Below are 20,352 nucleotides of genomic sequence, written 5' to 3' on the forward strand. Positions count from 1 at the left end.
TATATTCAACTATTTTTTTAATAAGGCCATCTTCCAAACTAATAGATTTCAAGTGATCTGTGAGACTATTGTTGTCTTCATTTACTGCACTGCTAGTCTTTATATGTAGATTCTTGTCATCACAAAGAATGGATCTGATTTATTTTATATATGTACGCTGCCTCTTATCCCATAGAAGGGCCTGTTTCTTTCCACAGAGTAGAGGTAGCCATGAGTGGTAAACTTGGTTAGTAAAGGTAGATGCTTCCACCTTTAATGTAAGCTATAGTACTGTTTTCTATGGAAATTTTAATGAGATTTATGTAGAATAAAGCCCAACACATAACTAGTGCAGTGTATTTACACACTAACCTTTTACTATAACTGTAATTATAAAAAAATTCCTCTGTGGTTTCTTTTTTATAAACCTATTTTCTATAAAATTTTGTATTCCTTTCATTCCCATACTTCAAACTTACATAAATTGAATTCTCTTCATGTCTTTTCTCTGTATTTTCAGTGGAATAAAAAAAAGGTTAAGCAAACTGTTCAGCTAGCTGATCTCGAGTCATGATGTCACTAATTCTTTCAGTCTTTTGTGTCCCCCTCCCAACTCCATTTTGCACCTAATTCCAGAGTTCTTTCATTTTTTACAATAAGATGTCCAGGCCTGCTAACATGTATTTTATTAATATAATAGAGGAAGACCCTCAGAACCTAAGATATCTGCAGTTTTGGATGCACCAATTCAATCAGCATTACTTCTTTTGAGCTCTCCAATACTTCAGAGTTCCATCTAAAAGCAGTGAAGACATGTTTAGCAACTCTGCAATACAATAAAGTGTGGAATTGTTACTGTCTTTTCTGTTCAGTGTTGCAGTGATTGTACTGGGGTGTCTGTTTTAATTGAAAAGTTTTGCAGTGGAAGAATAGCATCAGTGCTTTATAATCTTAAATATTTGAAGTACTATAACTTAATGTGTCTGGAGTTTTCAAAAATAATGAACTTGGTATCAGGAAAATGCATGGAAGAAACAAAGCAGAGGTTTTGTTTCATGCACGTTTAATACATTATGTAATTTATATAACAAATCATTTTATTCAATGGACTTCAAGCAGCTTCAAGAAATTAATACATATTAAGCTTGGTCTGTAATATATAAATTGTTGAAATAAGCCTCCTCATTCTTTGAAATACCTGCATGATTCTGTAATGTGTAACCCAGGCTTCTAGTTAATCATTATAACTATCATTTTTACTCAGATGAATTCTATAGAACAAATTTCCAAATCAGAGGAAACTGACAAAACAGAGATCAAACCCAAAAATGCAAAGAAAGCATTAACCACTTTTAAAGGACCTTTATTACATATCAGGTAATAATAATTTTCCTTAACTTTTTTTTACAATGTGCCTTGGACACTTGAGTACTGAACTAGCTAGTTTTCAAAATAAACTATTTTTTCAGACTATTAGAAGAAAACAAGTTATAAACATCCTTTTAAGAATGATTTTTACAAAGCTCAATTTTTCTGGTTTTACATGGTTTTAGTGAATCTTTTGGTGTCACCATTGGCATGCTTTTTGTACTAATTAGATGTACGTTTCATAGAATTATAGAAGCATTTCATGATTTCATTTATGTTGAGAAACTGTCTGTAATTGGATTTAGTTAAACCTGTGCTTATCTGTAATGAGAGCAGTGGTTTGACATTGATTGCATTGGCTTAAGAAAAAACAATGCATTTACTAAGACAGCTTGCACTGTTAAATCTTGCTTAAAGAACTTAAGATGGTGTAAATGCTTACACTAGTAGTTTGCACCAGTTAAACTTAATGAATGGGTCCAATTTATTTTGTGTGGGAAGTGCTCTGTATAAATGGTGTATCTGTTGAGAATATTGTCATCCAAGATGCTTGCATCTTGCAGTTGATCTGCTTTTTATCACTAAACTAGGAAAAAAAAAATCTGTTGGCCAATATCACTTTTTCTTTTCACTACCTTTCAGGTTAAGATACTTGTTTAGAAATTGATTTAGATGTTAACTTTTATTTTCGCTTCCAGTTTGCTATTAGATGAATGAAGAAAATATCTAATTTATAGGTAATTCCTTAGCTAATTTTGTAAGTGCTGTACTGAATTAGTTTTGGAATGAATTTGAATAATGACATGCTCATTAGCATAAAAAATATTTTGTATGTGTCAAATCTTCCTGCTTTTGCAGTGAAAATTATCTTTATAGTCCTTTGTGCAAAAACCTCCTCTGTATAGACTTAGCTTCTTGTATAGCAGGGCAAAGGCATAGACTGCAGAATTGTGATTTTAAAAGAATGTTTAAAATTTTCTGTCCCTGTGACAAAAGCAGCTATGTTCTTCCATCCACTTTAAAAAAAAACAAACTCACAACGAAACTACAACCAACCAACAAAACCCTATCAACAAAAAAAACCCAACACCCAAAACCCTGACACAAACTGTACCTTTCTTCTCTTAAAACATTTCAAGTTCTACCATTGGACGAGGAAGTGTTGGAGTTCATGTAGATTACCTGAAAGAGTAAACTTCAAGTACAGAGGTGCTAATATTTGTAGTCTTGCTGTCATGGCCAATAAAATACTGGTGTCTCTCTTGTCCTTGCTGTTTGTTTGTTTTGTTTTGTTTTTTTTTAAGTAAAATCTTAATAGTATATGGGGTTGTTGCTCTTTATTAATACTCTAACTCTTGTAGAAGCTAGAACTAGTTTTTATTTCCCTGGAATCTTTCTCAAGACACTGAACTGAAATTTGAATTGATAATATATAGTGCCACTTCTAGCTAGTCCCAGGCACCTAACTCGGAGGCAAGAAGCTCTGCCAGTGTAATTAGCTCGTGTCCTTGCTGATACCAGCGTTGTCCTGTGAAGGGAGCCTTCCCCAGCCTGCCCCGGAAGCTGAGGCACAGCAGCTCTGGCCTTGCATACCTTACGGTGAAAGACTGGTCTTTATTGACCTTCCTCCCTAATAAATGAATTCATTTGGTAAGACAAAAAGCAGCAGTTTACTTGCACTGTCTGGCAGTGGCGGTATATTTTGAGGCGAGAATTTCTAGTACAAGCTGAAATGGTTACCCCACACATCAGTGTAAAGAAAGTAGTGTTTCTGTAAAAATTAAAAAGCTTGGGTATTAATTTAAAATCAAACACCCAGCTCCCCCAACAACTACACCCCACCACCCCAGTGCTATGCGGCTGGTTGAGTTCACAGAACAGGCAAACAGCAGTGGCCCTTGAGCTCCTTTTTCTTTAGCCACAGTTGGTGGTGGAATGTTCCTTTCCTTGAGCTCTTTTTGTGGCTTGTTTTGATCCTAGTTAATGCTTTCCTGTCTCATGGTTCATCTTGCAATTGCTGTAATACACAGCTGCAATAGTACAGTATTAAGATAACCAAACTACTTTGTAGCTACACTTCTTCCTTTCCCTACTGTTGTTCATTACTTCAGTTAAGATTCTGGGAACAAAAAAAATCTGGGAGGAGAAGGGGATATAGTTACCCTCTTAATCTGTTTTAAATCCATCAGTTTCTTGCTTTCTGCTTCACTCAGCACACTTCCTTCTTCCCCACCAAAAAGAAGAAAAAAAACCTTGCCATGTGGACCGACTAATGCACTGTAAAACATAGGCACTCCCCGACACACACAGTCACCGTTGGACTCTGCTTCTAGCATGAGTGTTCAGGCTTGCCCTCCAGCACCAAGGATTTTTCTTCTCAGCTAATACACTGGTTTGTTTTAAGAGAGAAGAAAGGATTGGTACTGTAAAAGGAGGTCTTTTGAGGAGGAGATCAAACTAACATGAAATTGGCATTCTAAATAGGGGAGAAGGGGAAAAAAAAAACATAACGTGATAAGAATGTGCAGTTCTGTAGTACTGCATAATATGGCAGTTTTTTGTGTACTCCTAATGTGACATACTGAAAGGAAACAGTTTTTCACTTGGTACTTGAGCTTCCTCTCAACTTAAGAGTATATGAGCATGCCCTACTTTTTGCCTAGTAGTGTTCATTTGAATGCTTATTCCAGTTCCAAAATGAGTTGTGTTAGTTTGATATGATTTTAAAAATTCCATGCATGATTCTCCTAATCACACAAGAATATTAAAAACAAGCAATACATTTATTTATGCATGCGTCACCAGAAGTACGTGAAGACTGACTCATAAGTACAAGTGAATTTAGCTGTAGTGGTTGAAATGATTGCCACTTGCAGATAACTGCCTACTCCTCTTATGTGTGCACTATACCCATTACAGGGATAGATGTATGAGGTGGAAATTACTCCCTGTCTGTAACACCTTATACTCTTTAAGATTAGCATGACTTAAAATTAACCACGCTTTGCCTTAACATACCGCTCTAAGATGTAGTGGCTCAAGTGACTGTAGATATCTGTTAGCTATTCCTGCTGTTGCAGATGGCCATGCTCTTCCAGCTGGAAGAAGTCAAGGGCAGTAGTCAGCTGAGGCAGCTAGGTCCACTTGTGGTCATGAGTCAACCTCAAGCTTCACTACAAAATTTCTGCATTAGTTTTCACAGCTTTTTTTGATGAAAAACTGTTTATAGTGACTGCAGCTGCAGGTTTGAAAGTATTTTATTTTCTTGTAAGTGTGGTGAGTTTTTTTCTATGATATGTTGTAAAGATAATTTGAAGAAACTAATTCTTCTTCAATTTCTTATTAGCCCAGCAGAAGAGCTATATTTTGGATCCAAAGAAACTGGAGAGAAAAAATGTTTGATAGTTCTCACAAACGTCACTAAAAACGTAGTGGCTTTTAAGGTAAGTATTTCACAGGTGACCTGGTTTACTAAATGTTTAACATTTTCTTGTTTTGGGTAAGGAGGAAAAAATACTATGAAACCCACTTTTCAGTCTAAATTTTTATTCTGTTGTGATGCTTGAAGCAGATCAAAGAAATCTTCTGGCTGAATTTGTGCCTGTTGTGTACCACCCCAAAGCAGATAATCAGTAATACAAATTTCTGGAGCACTTAACTGAAAAAGAGCTATGATGATGGTTCGTTCTTTAGTGAGAGGCTAATAGTTCCTGAAAAAGAAAGGCTTAAGCACTGAAAAGTCACCTTTTTAGAATTTTTCTCTTTTTTAAATCTTGGCTGGGAACAAGTTAGTAATGCTCCAAAATGGTGGAGCTCTATCTGCAAATGTTACCTTTAAAGGAATGAATGCAGTTATGTTTGCTTCAGAAATGCTGAGTTGACTTGCATCTTGATTTGGTTTTCTACCACATCTTTTGTGTTCTCTGCACACATAAATCACTAAAGTTTCCATATGTCCATGTTAAAAATTTTAACAGGTAGTCTGTTTGATATTCTTGGCTCTTTTTAAGTATGTATATAAGAGAGAAAACCAGTATATGCTAGAAAAGAAAGGATAGACATGGTTGAGAGAGTAAAAAGTGAAATACTGGTGTCTGATTACTCCTACAAAATAAAGTATTTTAAAGACTGTAGGTATTATAATGCCTTAATATTTAAGCTTTTGGGGATTTTAGTTATTGCAGAATGAGGGAGGTTATGAAACAATCATAGTTTGTGCATGCATTTACTATATGCTTGCTTGGTATTTCTTGTTTATAGGTGAGAACAACTGCTCCTGAAAAATACAGAGTTAAACCCAGTAACAGCAGCTGTGAACCTGGCACGTCACTGGATATAATAGTCTCTCTTCATGGTGGTAAGTAAAATCTTACAGTAGAATTTTTAAGAAGTCTGGACAAGTTTTATTAAAAGGCTGATGCTCTAGATACTAACCTTTGTATGTGCTTGCTGGGGTGTAAGACTGATGCCCGTGTCTCCTTGATTGTTTTATGAGTGTGTTACTATTTGTAAAAAACCATGCATGTCAGACAGCATTTGAGTAACTTCCCTTACTGATTTACTACTCCTCTTAGGGATAAGTAGCTGTTGTCTATAGCCCATTCTGTTTCTAGTCTTAAAAAAAAAAAAAGTCACAGTGGGAGCCATCTCACTTGTGTTCTATTTACAAATTCTGAGTTGTCCTTGAATCGTTCGGACAAAACTAGTTCTGTTAAAATGAAACTGTAGAATTTTGGGAAAACTGTCATCAAAATTGTTGAGCTTGAGAGAATGATTTCCTTATTTTTCTTTCTAGTGAGTCACTGTCTGATGTCCTGCAATAAACAAACTCTGATTTTAAAACACTTTTGTTCAAAAATTATTGTATATACTTTGTAATATTGTCATCTTATCTAAGCACACTTTTGCCTTTTTTTTTTTTTTTTTTTTTTTTTTTGAGGGCAGGTTTTGCAGCTTCTCTGCAGGATCGTTTCCTTATAATGGCAGCAGAAATGGACCAGTCTTCTGGAGCAGGTGTACCAGAACTGACTCAGTTTTGGAAAGAAGTCCCTAGGACCAAAGTGATGGAACACAGGTGAGCATATTGTTTTCTGTTGACAGGGATTTTTTTTAGCCATTATTATTTAGCTGATTTATAGCACTTGCATATCATAATCAGTGAAGGATTCTCAAAACCCAGTTGTGTGCTTACTGACTGAAGTATATTGCTAAGGCTTCTGCTCTAACTGATTAGAGGTGTTTCTAATGCATAAAATGTCATGGTATTCTGCACATGCTCTTCTCTTTATTGTTGTTCTTGTGCTGATTAAAGAGTTAAGCAGAAAAAGTGTGAATGGATGTGACAATACACATGGACAGTACATTTTCTATTTTTTTGTTTAATAAGAATGTGCTATTTGAGTTTTCTAAAAAGAAACAAGCAAGGAAAGAAGACATCAAATCCAAAACTCTTTTCTAGACAATATTAAAAAATATTCCTTTTCTGCTAGGGAAAATCAGAATTTTGTAGAAAATTTCTGTAAAACCTATCACATGTTCATATGTGTGTTTTCCATATTTAATGGTGAAAAAATACCACTAGGTTTCATCTTTAAGAAAAAGTAATTTGACTGTATTTTTACTTTAGATTGTTGGGGGGGGGGGGTGTTGAGGGGGGGAGCTGCCTTTACCGCCCCCCTCCCATGGCCAAAGTTAACATGGAAGAAGTATTTTTGAGACTTGATGCCTGAGTCTTGCTCTAGCTTTGCTTCAAATGCTTATCCCTTGCTTCCCTATTAAACAAAATCTACATCATGTGAGTGACCTTAAGCTTCCTTGTGTAAATGTTGCAATTTTTTTTAAGACAAACTGAAACAATAGGGAGAGATTGTTTGATAACATTGAATTTATCACCTGCAAAGTGTGCCACGTATGTACATTACTGACGATTACAAAACTGACCTTTACTTTTCATTAAACCTAGATTAAAAATAGCAGAGAACATAATTATTGTCTCTTTAATATTATATGTGCAAGAACTTTATCTGAGGAGTCTACTTAGATTTTATTACACGTGTTTGTCCATTTCTTTGTTTTGTCTTGCCGGAGAGGTTTTAGCATTTCTCTTAAAATAGAAAAATGCTGCAGCCTCAATTTAACCATTTCTTTAGCAAATAAATTTATTTGCACACTAATTGACTTGCATGTTATTAGAGGAGCTTCTGCTGTATTTTATAAATTGTATAGAATTCCACTACCTTCAGTTGTGGCTTGACATTCTTTTCCTGCATTTTCAACTGTGGAAGAGGTGGACTCTATGAAGAATGTTGTTGCTAAGTTTTAAAATGGAAAGAAAAACTTTAGATTTTCTTTGCTCTTCAATAAATTGTTGCATCTCTGGTAGTAAGTATTTGACTGAATAAGCCAGTGCATCCTGTGCTATGAATTTACAATGGTGAAGATATGTTTTAACTGAGCATGCAAATAATTTTGATCTTGCTTTCTATATCAAAAGCTGTCAGAACGTAATTGGTGGACTGAGGAAACCTTTTCAGACTATCATTGCAATAGTCATTTAGAAAACTAATCAACCAGAACAGGTGATAAAGCATATATAATAACTGTTAGATGGATTGTTTACTATTAATTATACAATGTTACATTATATTTATGATTTTTGGTGCGTGGCTTTTTTTCCCCTTTCACAGGCTTAGGTGTCATGTCATAGAAAGTAGTAAGCCTTCTTCTCTGACATTAAAAGAGAATGCATTTAATATTCCAGCAAAAACCAATGAAGATTTACATATACAGGTAACAGTGTATTCCTTTTTGCTGAATATTGAACAAAATTATAAAATACGATAGAGATAAAAAGTATTTGTACTAAACCTCTTTGGTACTTCGTAAATTATGCTATTTGAAAATCTCGGCAATTTAAATTAATTAAAACAGTGATATGATCTAATTATTTGGTTGAATGGTAATGGTTTACTAAAATACGACTTTCATTGCACTTTGCTCATTCCTTTTATGTATATTGCAGATCTGGGCTATCAGTAAGCCTCAGTGGTATCTTTTGTTTCCTAGTGTAAAGTTGTCACCTGCTTGATACAGGCAATATGGGCTGTCCATAACTTAAGATTTGAAGCTTCTTTAGTGGAACAGATTCCTGAAGTATGTAGTGGTAGAAAATGTATTGCTAAGAGATCACTAAGAGAAGTCTTTTTTTTTTTTTTTTTGTGTGTGTGTGCTTATAGTTACTGGCTAAATAGATCTAAATTGAAAAGTACTTTCATGTGCAGTAATTCTAATTTAATGAAACTATTTCTATTTTCAGCTAACTCGTTTACTGCAAATTAATAAAAGACTTCAAGAGCAGATTGATCGCTGCCTCTGGTTCCAGCAGTTGTCAGTTGTTTTATCATTACTATCAGTCACTGTTGTTGCCTTCTGCTTCTACCTGGCGTATACCCCGAGAAGCTAAAAGAATTGCTGTGCACTGGATGCACTGCCTGTCATGGTTGGTTGGAGGGGAAGAGATCCCAGTGCTGCACTCGGATTCTGGAACTGCCAAAACAAGGTTTCTGAGCCCACAATGATGATACAATTTGCTGGAAAAAAAGAAATGAATGACCAGCAAAGGAAATTACTGAGAGTTGACACTTAGAACAGGGCATGAGGGAGATGTTAGAGCTAGGACTTAATTTCACTGTACAACTCAATAAATACTACTGAACTGGAAGGATGAAACCAAATACAACATAATTTAAAACTGTTTAGGTTGTTTTTTCCCCTCTCTTCAGCTACTTTAAATACAGTATTTAATTTCTTTTCGTCATATTCATTCTTACATCCTGAATTGCTCTTATAGAAGGTGCAAGCAGTCAACTTAGTGTATTCTAAAGGTCAACCTGTTCATTCAGGAAAATTTACAGAAATTATGTAGTACAGACAGATTTTTTTATATAATCTATGTACATATAAAGGAAGATATTTGTTATTAGTAATTATTTTGGTAATTCAGGCTCATTGCTTTCATTGGTTAAACTCCTTATTTTTGTGCTTTTTCTGAATGCAAAGTTATTGTAAATATTTCCTACCAAATGACAAACACACAGCCATATTGACCAGGAATATAACCCTTATTTGAATCCAAAGATACTAATGAAATATCATAATGAGACACTATTCCTATTCTTCTTCTTCTTCTTCTTTTTTTTTTTTTTTTTTTTTTAAAGCAACTCTTAGTTAAATTGTGGAAGGAGTGTTGCGAGTTGACTTTTGATGACCTATTATTGGTTCATAAAAAAGCTAATAATTAGTCAATGTAAGAACATATTCTGAGATGTGCAATATGCTTAAATTACAGATGAATTTATGAAAAAAGCAAGTCAAGTCAGGAAGATTAAATATTGTTGAAGGCAACCTAAAAGTGTTATATCTGCCATTTCTCAGAAACTGTTGTGGAAATGGTGTATGAAGCTAGTGAGAACTTTGCTAACAAGGATTCTTTGTACTCATTGCTGTAAATATGTATATTAAAATGATAAACACTTAAAAGGAGACTGATGGTATCTTTCATACATTTAAAATTTTCACTCTGAATGAGGTCTAAAAATAATTTCTTGACTAGAATTAATTTTTGCTACAAATTGGCTTTGTAACAGATTATTTAATTTTATCTGCTGACTTCAATAGATGAGATTATTAAGGAAAGATAAAGGTCATACTCTGCTTCTGTCTTTTTGCTTACAGTATCTCTCCAGTGTGTTGTAGATGTAGTATCATTTCTAGGAAATAGAAAAGGGCAGTTTAAAGAAAAAGCATTAATAAACAGATTAAGTAATAAAGCAGCAATATGATTACTGAAAATACTACCATGTAAAAGGCAAGTCTACAGAACTGTTTGGTGCACAGTCTTCTGTCCTTTCTTAATTTATGCAGTGTTTTACCACATCTGCATTTTCTTAATTTTTCACTAATCTCCTTTCTGTTCAGTTTGCTGCTCAGTATTTTGTTTTCTTAATGAGTTTGCAACTTATATTGTTCACTGTTGCTATGAAGCTGTTATTTTCATGTGCATGCAACTCAAATGGTTTGCTTCCAACTAAATGGGTTGTTGTCTTGTTGAGGAAGGTAACGAAGTAATTTGTAACCTTAAGGTAATACTAACCATGCTATTAAAATGCCAATTCCTTAATTTGAGTGGATTGAATAGCACTTTACTGTAAAATTGCAAGAAATATATTCTTAGAGTCTTTGCCAATATGAATATTTTAATGTTTTGGTGCTTTCGTATATTTCAGTATTTTATTACTATGTTGGTATTTTCTTTGTATGATGAATGAGATGAACATCTTTTCTATTTTAATATGTTTTAGAAAAATACAGTTACAAAATAAATACAAGGAAATATGTAGTCTTGAATGTTTAGTCTTTTAAAAATTGTTGGATCTCCTGAGGTTTTGGTTCTCTTGTTAGTCTGCAGATATTTAACATGAAGGAGGGGTCATTATGGTAATGACCCATAGTCTGCTGTATAATAGAAGTTGTGATGATACTTGTCAGACAAATGTAAAATAGATGATCATGAATTCTTAGAGTGCCTAACATAGTAATGCAGCACATGATATTGGCATGTAAACACCACTGTGGCACAAATAATGCAAATCCACACAATACAAATATATATATAGCTTGGTAAAACTATTATTTAAACATCACACACTAAATGGAAAAATATATGTAAGAAAAAAAGGCAAACAGTATTTTTTCTTAAATAGAAGTTGAGAGTAGTCTACTCTGTATTTTTCTTCTGTGAGAACTTCATTGTTTCTGTCATCACAAAACACATGGTGATCCGTCAGTATTTTCCCAGTTTTCCGTTGTCAGTAGTTTCGGGCTTTGTTTGCCAACCCTTGGAAACACAGATTTCAGCCAGTCCATTTTGGAAGGTTTTGTGTCTAATGCACACTGACATTACAGAGTGCACAGCAGTAACATGATTTGATACAACACCCAGAATTGAGAGAACAGGCAAAAGATTTTCAAATTTTTATTTTTTTTTTTTTCACAGTACATGAAACTCAGTTTATGAAGCTGGGGCATTTTAGAACTTAGACAATTCACAAAATAGGATTTGATACAAGATTTAATTTTCCTGTCCCTCATTGTAGATTAGCAGTTAATCTTGGCTTTTACAGGCAGTTAAGAGACAGCAATGACTGTAATGCTAAAAATGAGCCATTTGTATTCCAAAAGAGCACATACTCTTTTCCTAGCAAGCAATTTTTGTGCCCTGTTCTTAGGTACTTTATTAAGTAAAGTATTAAAGACTGCATAGATGGTGCTTGGTTCATTGTCTCTACTTCCAGAGTCTTACTGTGGGATAGCTCCGAACCGTAGGAATAGGTGGTGTTCCAGTGACACCATTCACGTTGGCACTGATGATGTTCATCCTGAAATTATTTACAGTGGTTTAATGTTACAGTGTATTTGAATGCTCAGAGAGGTATCAAAAGTCTATTTTACATGGGAAGTATATTTTTTTAATAGTGAAAACGGGGATTTTCGCATAAGGACACAGTCACATTGAAGTTTTTTAATTAGATGCAAAATCTAAGTATCTTAAGGAAAAAACACGTTGGAGTAGGCTAATTTGGGGGGGGGGAATCTTTATTATAGTATTTTAACATATCAAATAATTCTTCTTCTTTAGAAAAATAGACACAGACAAGCATAATATATTTTAGACATTAAATAAAAAAAAAGGCAGGGGGGGAGCAGCAGGTCCAGGAGCATGCTTTTTAATTGCCTTTCTATTTCATCACTGATTCCCTGCTGTAACCAATTTCTCTCTAATGTCCACATTCAAGTTCTCTCAAACATCTATCCCTGCTTCCAGAAGTTTATGTGGTTTTTGTTGACTGTATGGGGTTTTGTACATGGCATTTTAAGTCACTGCACTGTCTTGGGGATCCTCGTACTTTCTGTGTAGTTGGACTGGCAGCATAAGGGTATAAATGCTGGTTTGTTAATAAAACACAGTGTTAGTTCTTTCTTTTCCTGTGGCTTTATTGTGAAAGTGGACATTCAGTCAGAATAACAGAACAAATTTGAAAATTGACCAAACAACGCTGTTCTGCAAAACGCATCACAGGAGGCCGTAAGAATTAACTAGTTTAGATCTTGCAGTAGTTCCATAGAGTGTTGTGTCCGAGACACAAAGATGTCTGTATTTACAGTATATGTATTAGTTTAGGAAGAACTAATCAGTTGTAATTAGCCCAGAAGAGGAAGTCGAGTGCTCTTTTCTGAGGTTAAAGAAAACATCTTAGGTTCTGAAGTGCATGACTTATTGTTCCCTGTTCCCTGGAAGATGGCTCACTGAGGAATTACCGACTCGGTATTACTCCTCCTTCACTCCATCCGCAGGACTGGCGCATCAGCCTACTGGGCTAACAGCTGAAGAGGGTCAATTATTGCTGTGTGATTGCAGCTAATAGCACTTGTTTTTTAGATTGCGGTAGGCAATTCATTCTCGTGGTATTGCTCAAGTTAATAATGAAGTCCAAACACAGAGCCCCTTAGGGGAGAAAAACCCACCCTATTTATCAGTTGCCAGTCATTGTGGTCTTCACCATAGTCCAAAATGCAGCAGTAGTCCTCCCAAAGGACTGTTACATTCTTCTTTACGCCAGTGCAGGGTCTCTTGATCTTTTAGTAATACTCCCTCTGTTCTATTTGAGTTCTCTTAATACCAGTTGTGCTATATTAGCACTATATTGGAGTTGGTTGAAATGTCAGAAAACCTGAATATGAAAAAAATGTTAGTTCTGTTTATTTATCTTTCATTTTCTTTGGTCAGCAGTGGAATGTATTCATTATTTTACTGCCACTTGGTGGTTTTTTGCAAAATACTTCTGGAGTATTTTTTAGTACTGTTAAAAATACTAAGTTGGAAGGATGGTAAATTTTGTGTTTTGTTCATCTTAATTAGCCCATGAGGTATGCCAGCACTTGATGGCAATTTAGCCAGCAAGAAGCAGTGATTTCCTTGAAAGTATTCAAGGAATTTCTTTTTTTTTCATTTTTCAAAAACATTAAGTCACTGTGTCTCTTTTTTCTTTAGTCTTGATCAGACCTTGGTCCTGAAATAAATACAGCTACACAAACTTACTTGGCCAAGTCTTTTGCTCCTCAGTCTATTGGAACTTACAGAAGGAACAGATAGTTGAACATGTACTTTCTGTTCCAGACCCAACTACAAGTAAAAGGTTACATCTACTCATGTTATTCCAGTACCTGTATGTATACTGTGAAGTAGCCGCACAATAAACGGGCATTGCTGCTTGATGAGAAAGTAAGTGATAAAGATTCGCCCCACATCCCAGTTTTATCCAGAAAGTCAGGAGGGGAAGGTGGAGCAATGCTACATAGTGATGTGCTCTTCCCACAGCAGGCTATTGACATGGTCCCTCTAGAGCAAGCGTTCCCCTAATTTTGGGCCCAGGAGAGGGAACAAAAGCAATTTTGATAGGTTTTGGTTCAGATCCATTGTGGTTTCCTTAGATCTGCAAAGAAATGCTTTGGACATGAGAACTCAAATCCAAGCCTCCGGTATCAGTCCCACCATGACCACCATCCCATTTTGTGTTTACGATGAAATCTGAATCAAGATATGCTTTGGGTAATGATGATGTAGTCTTACAAATCCTGTGTGCTGTTTAATTATTCAAAATCACAACTTTCTTGTATTTCTTCAGCCCTGTATCTGTTAAAATCATTGCCAGTTTCATTTTTTGACAGCTTGGAGCTATAGCTGAACACCTGTTCTTCAAGCTCTAGGGAAAATGTTAGAAATGAGGAACACCATTTAAATAATATAGATTACAACAGTAGTGTGAAAAAGAAGCATAAACAGAATTTGTTAAGCTTTTATTTTCTAGAATGCTACAACTGATAAATTGCTGAAAGGAAAAGCGAATCTGGGCAAACACCACAGATGCTTCATTAATCTGGTACAGCTAACACTTACAGATTGATGCTTAACCTACTGGCATCTGAATTACTATAATCCCCATGCCCTGAAGTGCATTTTCCTGTACACAAGTAGCATTTACCATATTTTCCTTTTTATAATTTTTTCAGAATTTAGACTTGCAGCTGATGGTGATGACTCACAAAAAGATTTTGTAGTGCCTTCTGAAGGAAAGCAGCATTTTCTTCCTGAGTTCACAGTTTAATGGGCTTTGTTCTGCAAACAGGATGTATAAACATGGCTTCTCAGTCCAGTCTGGAATAGAGCAGTGGAATTTAGTGGGAAACCTCAGAACAGCAATGCTACTCATTACAAATCTAAAATACAATCCTGAACAAATACGTGTTGATGTATATGTAATCCCAGATATTGCTGTTCTAGCGGACAGTGTGATTGACCTGATGCTTCTTCCGACCCCTCACATTGGATGTGTGTTGGAGTTTGGAGTATGTGCCAAGTCTTTTATTTCTAGCCCATGCTGAAAGTACACCCCAATATTCCTATCCTGGCTGTCTCGTACTGGTATATGGCTGGGTATATGGGGAACCAGTACAGCCAGTCTGTTCGGAGAGTCTTTGGGGAGAGCATCCATTTACTCCAGCAAGTTCCCAAATTGAGGAGAAATTGCAAAAGTATCAGAGGAAGAGTATCTAATTCTTTTCACTACTTTGGCCAGGTGCATCTGCTGGAAACCCTGAGAAGTGTTAAATAAATAAAAGGTGAGGTAGCCAAAGAAGTTGTATCTTGGTTTTGTCTGCTCTAAGCTGCACATTGAAAAAACAAGGTAGACAAGTAGCTTTTGTGCTCTGTCCATTTTCAGTAGGAAATTTTTCTCCAAACCAATGCTGTGTCGACCATCTTGTATGTTGTACAATCATTGTAAGTCCATCAGTCCTACTTCTAATTGTACGAGCACTACTCCAACTGACTGTTGCTCTTGTGTGTGTTGGGCTTTGACAGTGGATCTGTGGCCTGGGACTAAACTGTGAAATGTAAATTTAAGCAACTGTAAAATGAAAAAAAAAAAAAAAATGTTTCTCATGTAGTAACAATGACTGATGAACATGAGCTAAGCCAAAAAATCGTTCCTTCTCCTAGCAAAAAAAAAAAAAAAAAAAAAATATTCAAGCAGTTGTCTTCCAGACCTTGGGAGAAAAGGAGGCCCAAAACACATTCAGAGCAGCTTTGTCTGAAGCTTGCAGTCTATAGCCAACATGGAATTACAAATTCCTCGTTTCAGAGAGTTTGAAACCAGCCAGCTTTCACCATGGCCTTGAAGGGGACGGTCTGCTCAGCCCCCAGAGCGCCTGAGCCACCCTCCTGCACGGCCCGTGGACCTGCGACCGCTGGATCCGGTAACTCCCTGAACGCCTAGTTGAAGAAACAGATTAAAATATTTTTGATGGATTGTAATCATGGTTTCACTGGCTTATCTTGAGCATGTTTCATAAAATTTTGTTTGTTTTATAAAAAAAAAAGAAAGGTAGCCAAGAGGTGGAGTAGCCTGCTGATGCTGGTTCGCTTGACTGCTGTTCACTGGGGCAAGTGGTAGCCTCCATTCAAATTTCCATTTGAAAGATGCCCATTAGCAAATGTGCCACATATTTGATGGCCTCGTGCAGGACAGGGGCAGAGGCCTCCAAACTTGCACAAGTGGGGCGCAGGAGTGACAGATGCCGTTTTATGTTTGCTGTGTGCAAGTGTAAGGTAGCTTCGCTGTCCTCCTGGAGCAAATGAAACACCCTCCGGGAAGCAGTAGTTGCAAAAAAATGTGGAAATTGCTTTGGTAGCCAAATTAAAAATTGCTTTGAACTATGCTGTGAAAATGTCTTGAGTAACAAAAGTCACCCATAAGTCATCTCCATGTAATGCGGGGCAGATGTACATGTGACTGCCCTTGCAGGTAAATTTGGCAGCTCTCAAAGCAAAATACATGTTAGGGTTTTCAACCGTATTCGTAAATGATCTTTCTTGCCAGCCTGACTGGGCCAGCGGGCAGGATGCCTGGCTTACGCTGCTCTGAAAACATGTCCTGGCTTAACCAGAGAGGTAGCTGCTCTTGTATTGTGTCCCAAACAAATTTCAGTCTGGAAGTGCAATGATGCTTCAAATACAGCTCTGTCATGCCAGCAAAAATGGCCTTCATAAATTCATAACAATGAACAATTTTTCGGCTGAATAGTGAATTGATCCTCAAGAGAGGTAAAAGGAGAAATAGGGGAGTATTTAGTGATCAAGTCGCCAGGTTTATCAGCATTTCCCTGACATCAGCAAAGAGACTGACTAAATACAAAACCTGTTTGTAGAGGACTACAATTTTGCTTGCTATGTATCACCTAAGGAAAAATAACTCATACAAAACCTCTAAGTACTGCAAATTGAATTGACATAGGAGCCTTCTACCTGTCTCAGCTAAAAAAAAATAGTAGGAACTGGTAGTAACTACCAGAGCTGGTTGTGCCTATACTGATGCTATTCACATCCGCCTACTGATATGAATGGGAGTTTTCAATTTTAAAATAAATGAAGTACAAAACAGTCTCATTTGTTGAAAAGAGATATATGCCTGAAACTGACGCTCCCCTTAAGTAAAGAACTTGGTACCAAAATGCAATCTCAACCATCATCTTTGAACTGATGACCAAAACTGTAAGCATACGATATTTCAAGTTTTTATTCTATATTAAAATATTAGATTAATTTTTTTTTAAATTAAAATTTGTTGAGTAACATTTCTAAATGGGTGTATTTCTCCTCCAGGCAACGTACAGAGTTCTACAACTTGAAAATGAGTTGCAAACTCTCTATCTAGAGACATACCTCTTCGGGGTAGGGATCTATATCTTCTTCGAGGCTAGGGATATGTTGTGCTGTTACTTATGACAGGGTTTCCTTCCAGAACATAGCTGAAATCTCATAGCACACTCTGCCAGAAGCTGTGGGAGAAACTGATAGACAATTCCCAATATAGTTTGTTACGTAGTCCTGGAGGATAATGGAGTCAAAATATTGTTGAGCTGGAGAACATACTTGGTTGGTGTCAGTCAGTATGTTGCTAGGATTTAGACCTGAAGGGCCCTGAGTAAAGGTGGTGCTCCAGGAGTTTTGGAGGCATGGAAAGCAATTTTACGTTATTGAATGTAAAGGAGTTGTCTAGCAGCTGAAAGGAAAATAGTAAGCACCTCTATCACATGGCGCTCAGTCAAGGGACGGTTGGTGATGCTGAAGCGAAGGGCTGGCACGCGTGCTGCAGGCTGCCCAGGAGGACGGGGCGAATGGCACCGGCTGCGTCTTTGCTGGCCACGTCTTGAACTCGGGAGGCAGAAAGCAGTGTGGAGCAAAGAGCCCAGCAGAAACAAGGCAGGGGTTTGCCTGTGATCTTTTTTTGCTAATAGCCCTGCATCAGACTTATGTAAATGGTACTGTAATTGCTAGTTATGATAATCTTCAAAAACTGAGGGGGATCAGCTTAAAAATACACGGCTGATGTGACAAGGAAGTGATTCACCCTGCCTCAGTAAGCTGGTGCCTGTTGGAAGAAGGGAGCAGTTCCAGACCATTACATTGCACCTAATATTACTGCTGTAGTGAAAAGCAGCAATTTTCCCAAATCCATGCTGACGTGTGTCTGAACTGTTGTGGTTTAACTCTAGTCAGTAACTCAGCCCCTCACAGCCGCTGACTCACTCCCCCCCACAGTGGGATGGGGGGGCAGAATTGGAAGGGTAAAAAGTGAGAAAACTCATGGATTGAGATAAAGACAGTTTAATAGGGAAAGCAAAAGCCACGCACACAAGCAAAGCAAACCAAGGAATTCATTCACTTCTTCCCACGGGCAGGCAGGTGTTCAGCCATCTCCAGGACAGCAGGGCTCCAGCACGCCTAACGGGGACTTGGGAAGACAAACGCCATCACTCCAAACATCCCCCCCTTCCTCCTTCTTCCCTGACTTTTATATGCTGATCATGACGTCCCATGGTCTGGAATATCCCTCTGGCCAGTCGGGGTCAGCTGTCCTGGCTGTGTCCCCTCCCAACTCCTTGTGCCCCCCAGTCTCCTCGCTGGTGGGGTGGGGAGCAGAACAGCCCTTGGCTCTGGGTAAGCCCTGCTCAGCAGTGACCAAAACATCCCTGTGTTGTCAATGCTGTCTTCAGCACAAATCCAAAACACAGCCCCATACAGGCTACTATGAAGAAAATTAACTCTATCCCAGCCAAAACCAGCACACTGTCCTATCAGATCTGCTTTGCAACCTGACAGTGTAGGAAAAATGAGCAACCAAAAGCCTTAAGTCTTGAGAAATAAACCAAAAAAGACAGGATCGAGCTCTACTGATACCATATCTGGAAACATTATGTGTGGATATTGCATATAATAGTCATTTTACTACCACAAAAACAAAAATATTTTTGCAGGTGATGAAGTTTTCAAGCAGTGAAGTAGAACGTCTCAGTTTTAGTGCTCCTCAGCTGCCCTTCCCACAAGCCTGGTAAGTGACTGGTACTACACTTGCACGTACACTACTAATACAATGATGTCGAGTGCTCTGTCAGCACAAATCAGAGATTTCTTGGCTGTGCATAAGCACTATTCATAACAATTGTGATGCTACTCGGTGCAGACCTGCTTATTCTTCAGTGTGAGACTGAAAACTCTGGTACGATGGGAGAACTGTTGTGTCTCCCATTGCTCAGCACTCTGACCACAGGCTCTGACATGTTTGAAGAATGGAGAAAATCTCTCAAAGCCATAACAGCCAGTAATATTATTTAAGTTGATTGATCTAAATTAGACAGATGGGAATTGCACAGATGGGATACCCAGCATAATTAGCAAAAATGACTCAGTTGCTTTACTGGATATGTTTTAAACCCAAAACCCGAGTAGTACTCTTGCAATATCCACCAGGAGACTCTTTGTGCCAAGCAAATGAGTTTCATGGATGTTTTAAATACTGCTCTCTGCTGTATCAACAAAGTCTGTGTGAAGGCATTTCATTTCAGAGAGATTTGTAAAAATGACAAGCTGGGGAAGAGAGTGCTCCTTTGCAACACTTCTTGACTGCCAAAGAAAAAAGCCCTTGGAAAGCCTACAAACTAAGAAAACCGGTGCTAAAGTTTCTGATGGAGAGTGAATGCACTGAAGGCTGCAAGCTGCTTGAAGACGAAGAGTGGATAAGCAAACTGGCCTTCCTCACAGATATTTGGTTTTTTTCCTTTGTGAGCTCAGTATGAGTTTCCAGAGGAAAGATTGCCTTTTGCCACGCTGCATAAGGTACTCCCATGAAAAACATGTAGACTTCCACACAGCAATATAAACCACTTTTTTTTTTTTATATGAGGTAATGACAGGAGGCATAAACTGTAGGAAATTAAACTTCTCTCTTAAATTCAAGTAGATCCAAGCCTGAAGACTTTGAGGCAGAAAAGAGCAGTTTCTGTTCACTGCCTTGGATGCGGATGCTGAGAAACGCAGGGTGCCAGGATGGAGGGACCACCCGTCTGACCCAGCATGGCCACTCCTGAGAGCTTGGCTTACGCTGTCGGGAGTGAGTATGTGCACGTTTTACTGCATGGAAAACTGGCCCACCAGCAAAGGCACTGGTCTTTGGTCTATGGAGACCAGATGGAAGTCCACGCTCTGCTCCAAAGGGCCTGCGGCTCCCCTGGAAGGGGGAGTCGGAGGGGAGACTAGTAATTCCCTGCTGCAGGAGCTGGGGGGATCAATACCCAAGGACGGAGCCACTCATGGGCTGCTGTAACGGGCTTACACATACCTCTGCGGGGATGCTGAGGTGCAGAAATCTGGCTGCAAACAAGCAAGAAAGACTAAGTGTCCCTACGTGGGGATGCTGAGGTGCAGAAATCTGGCTGCAAACAAGCAAGAAAGACTAAATGTCCTTACGTGGGGATGCTGAGGTGCAGAAAACTGGTGTAAATAAGCAAGAAAGACTAAATGTCCCTACGTGGGGATGCTGAGGTGCAGAA

The 20,352-nt window shown here is 37.6% G+C and overlaps 1 protein-coding gene across 2 annotated transcripts in view; it reads left to right on the forward strand.

The window, feature by feature from the left end:
* MOSPD2 (motile sperm domain containing 2) overlaps positions 1-12,358 on the forward strand; it is a 37,619-nt gene extending 25,261 nt beyond the window's left edge. For both annotated transcript variants that reach the window (XM_075057641.1, XM_075057643.1), the window contains exons 10-15: positions 1,244-1,356; positions 4,694-4,790; positions 5,608-5,704; positions 6,292-6,421; positions 8,034-8,136; positions 8,663-12,358. In XM_075057641.1, the coding sequence (XP_074913742.1) occupies positions 1,244-1,356; positions 4,694-4,790; positions 5,608-5,704; positions 6,292-6,421; positions 8,034-8,136; positions 8,663-8,809 (687 nt within the window). In that variant the 3' untranslated portion in view covers positions 8,810-12,358. The remainder of the gene's footprint in view (positions 1-1,243; positions 1,357-4,693; positions 4,791-5,607; positions 5,705-6,291; positions 6,422-8,033; positions 8,137-8,662) is intronic.
* The last annotated feature ends 7,994 nt before the right edge of the window (positions 12,359-20,352 follow it).

Source organism: Buteo buteo, chromosome 25 (genome assembly GCF_964188355.1).
Source record: "Buteo buteo chromosome 25, bButBut1.hap1.1, whole genome shotgun sequence".
Taxonomy (NCBI): domain Eukaryota; kingdom Metazoa; phylum Chordata; class Aves; order Accipitriformes; family Accipitridae; genus Buteo; species Buteo buteo.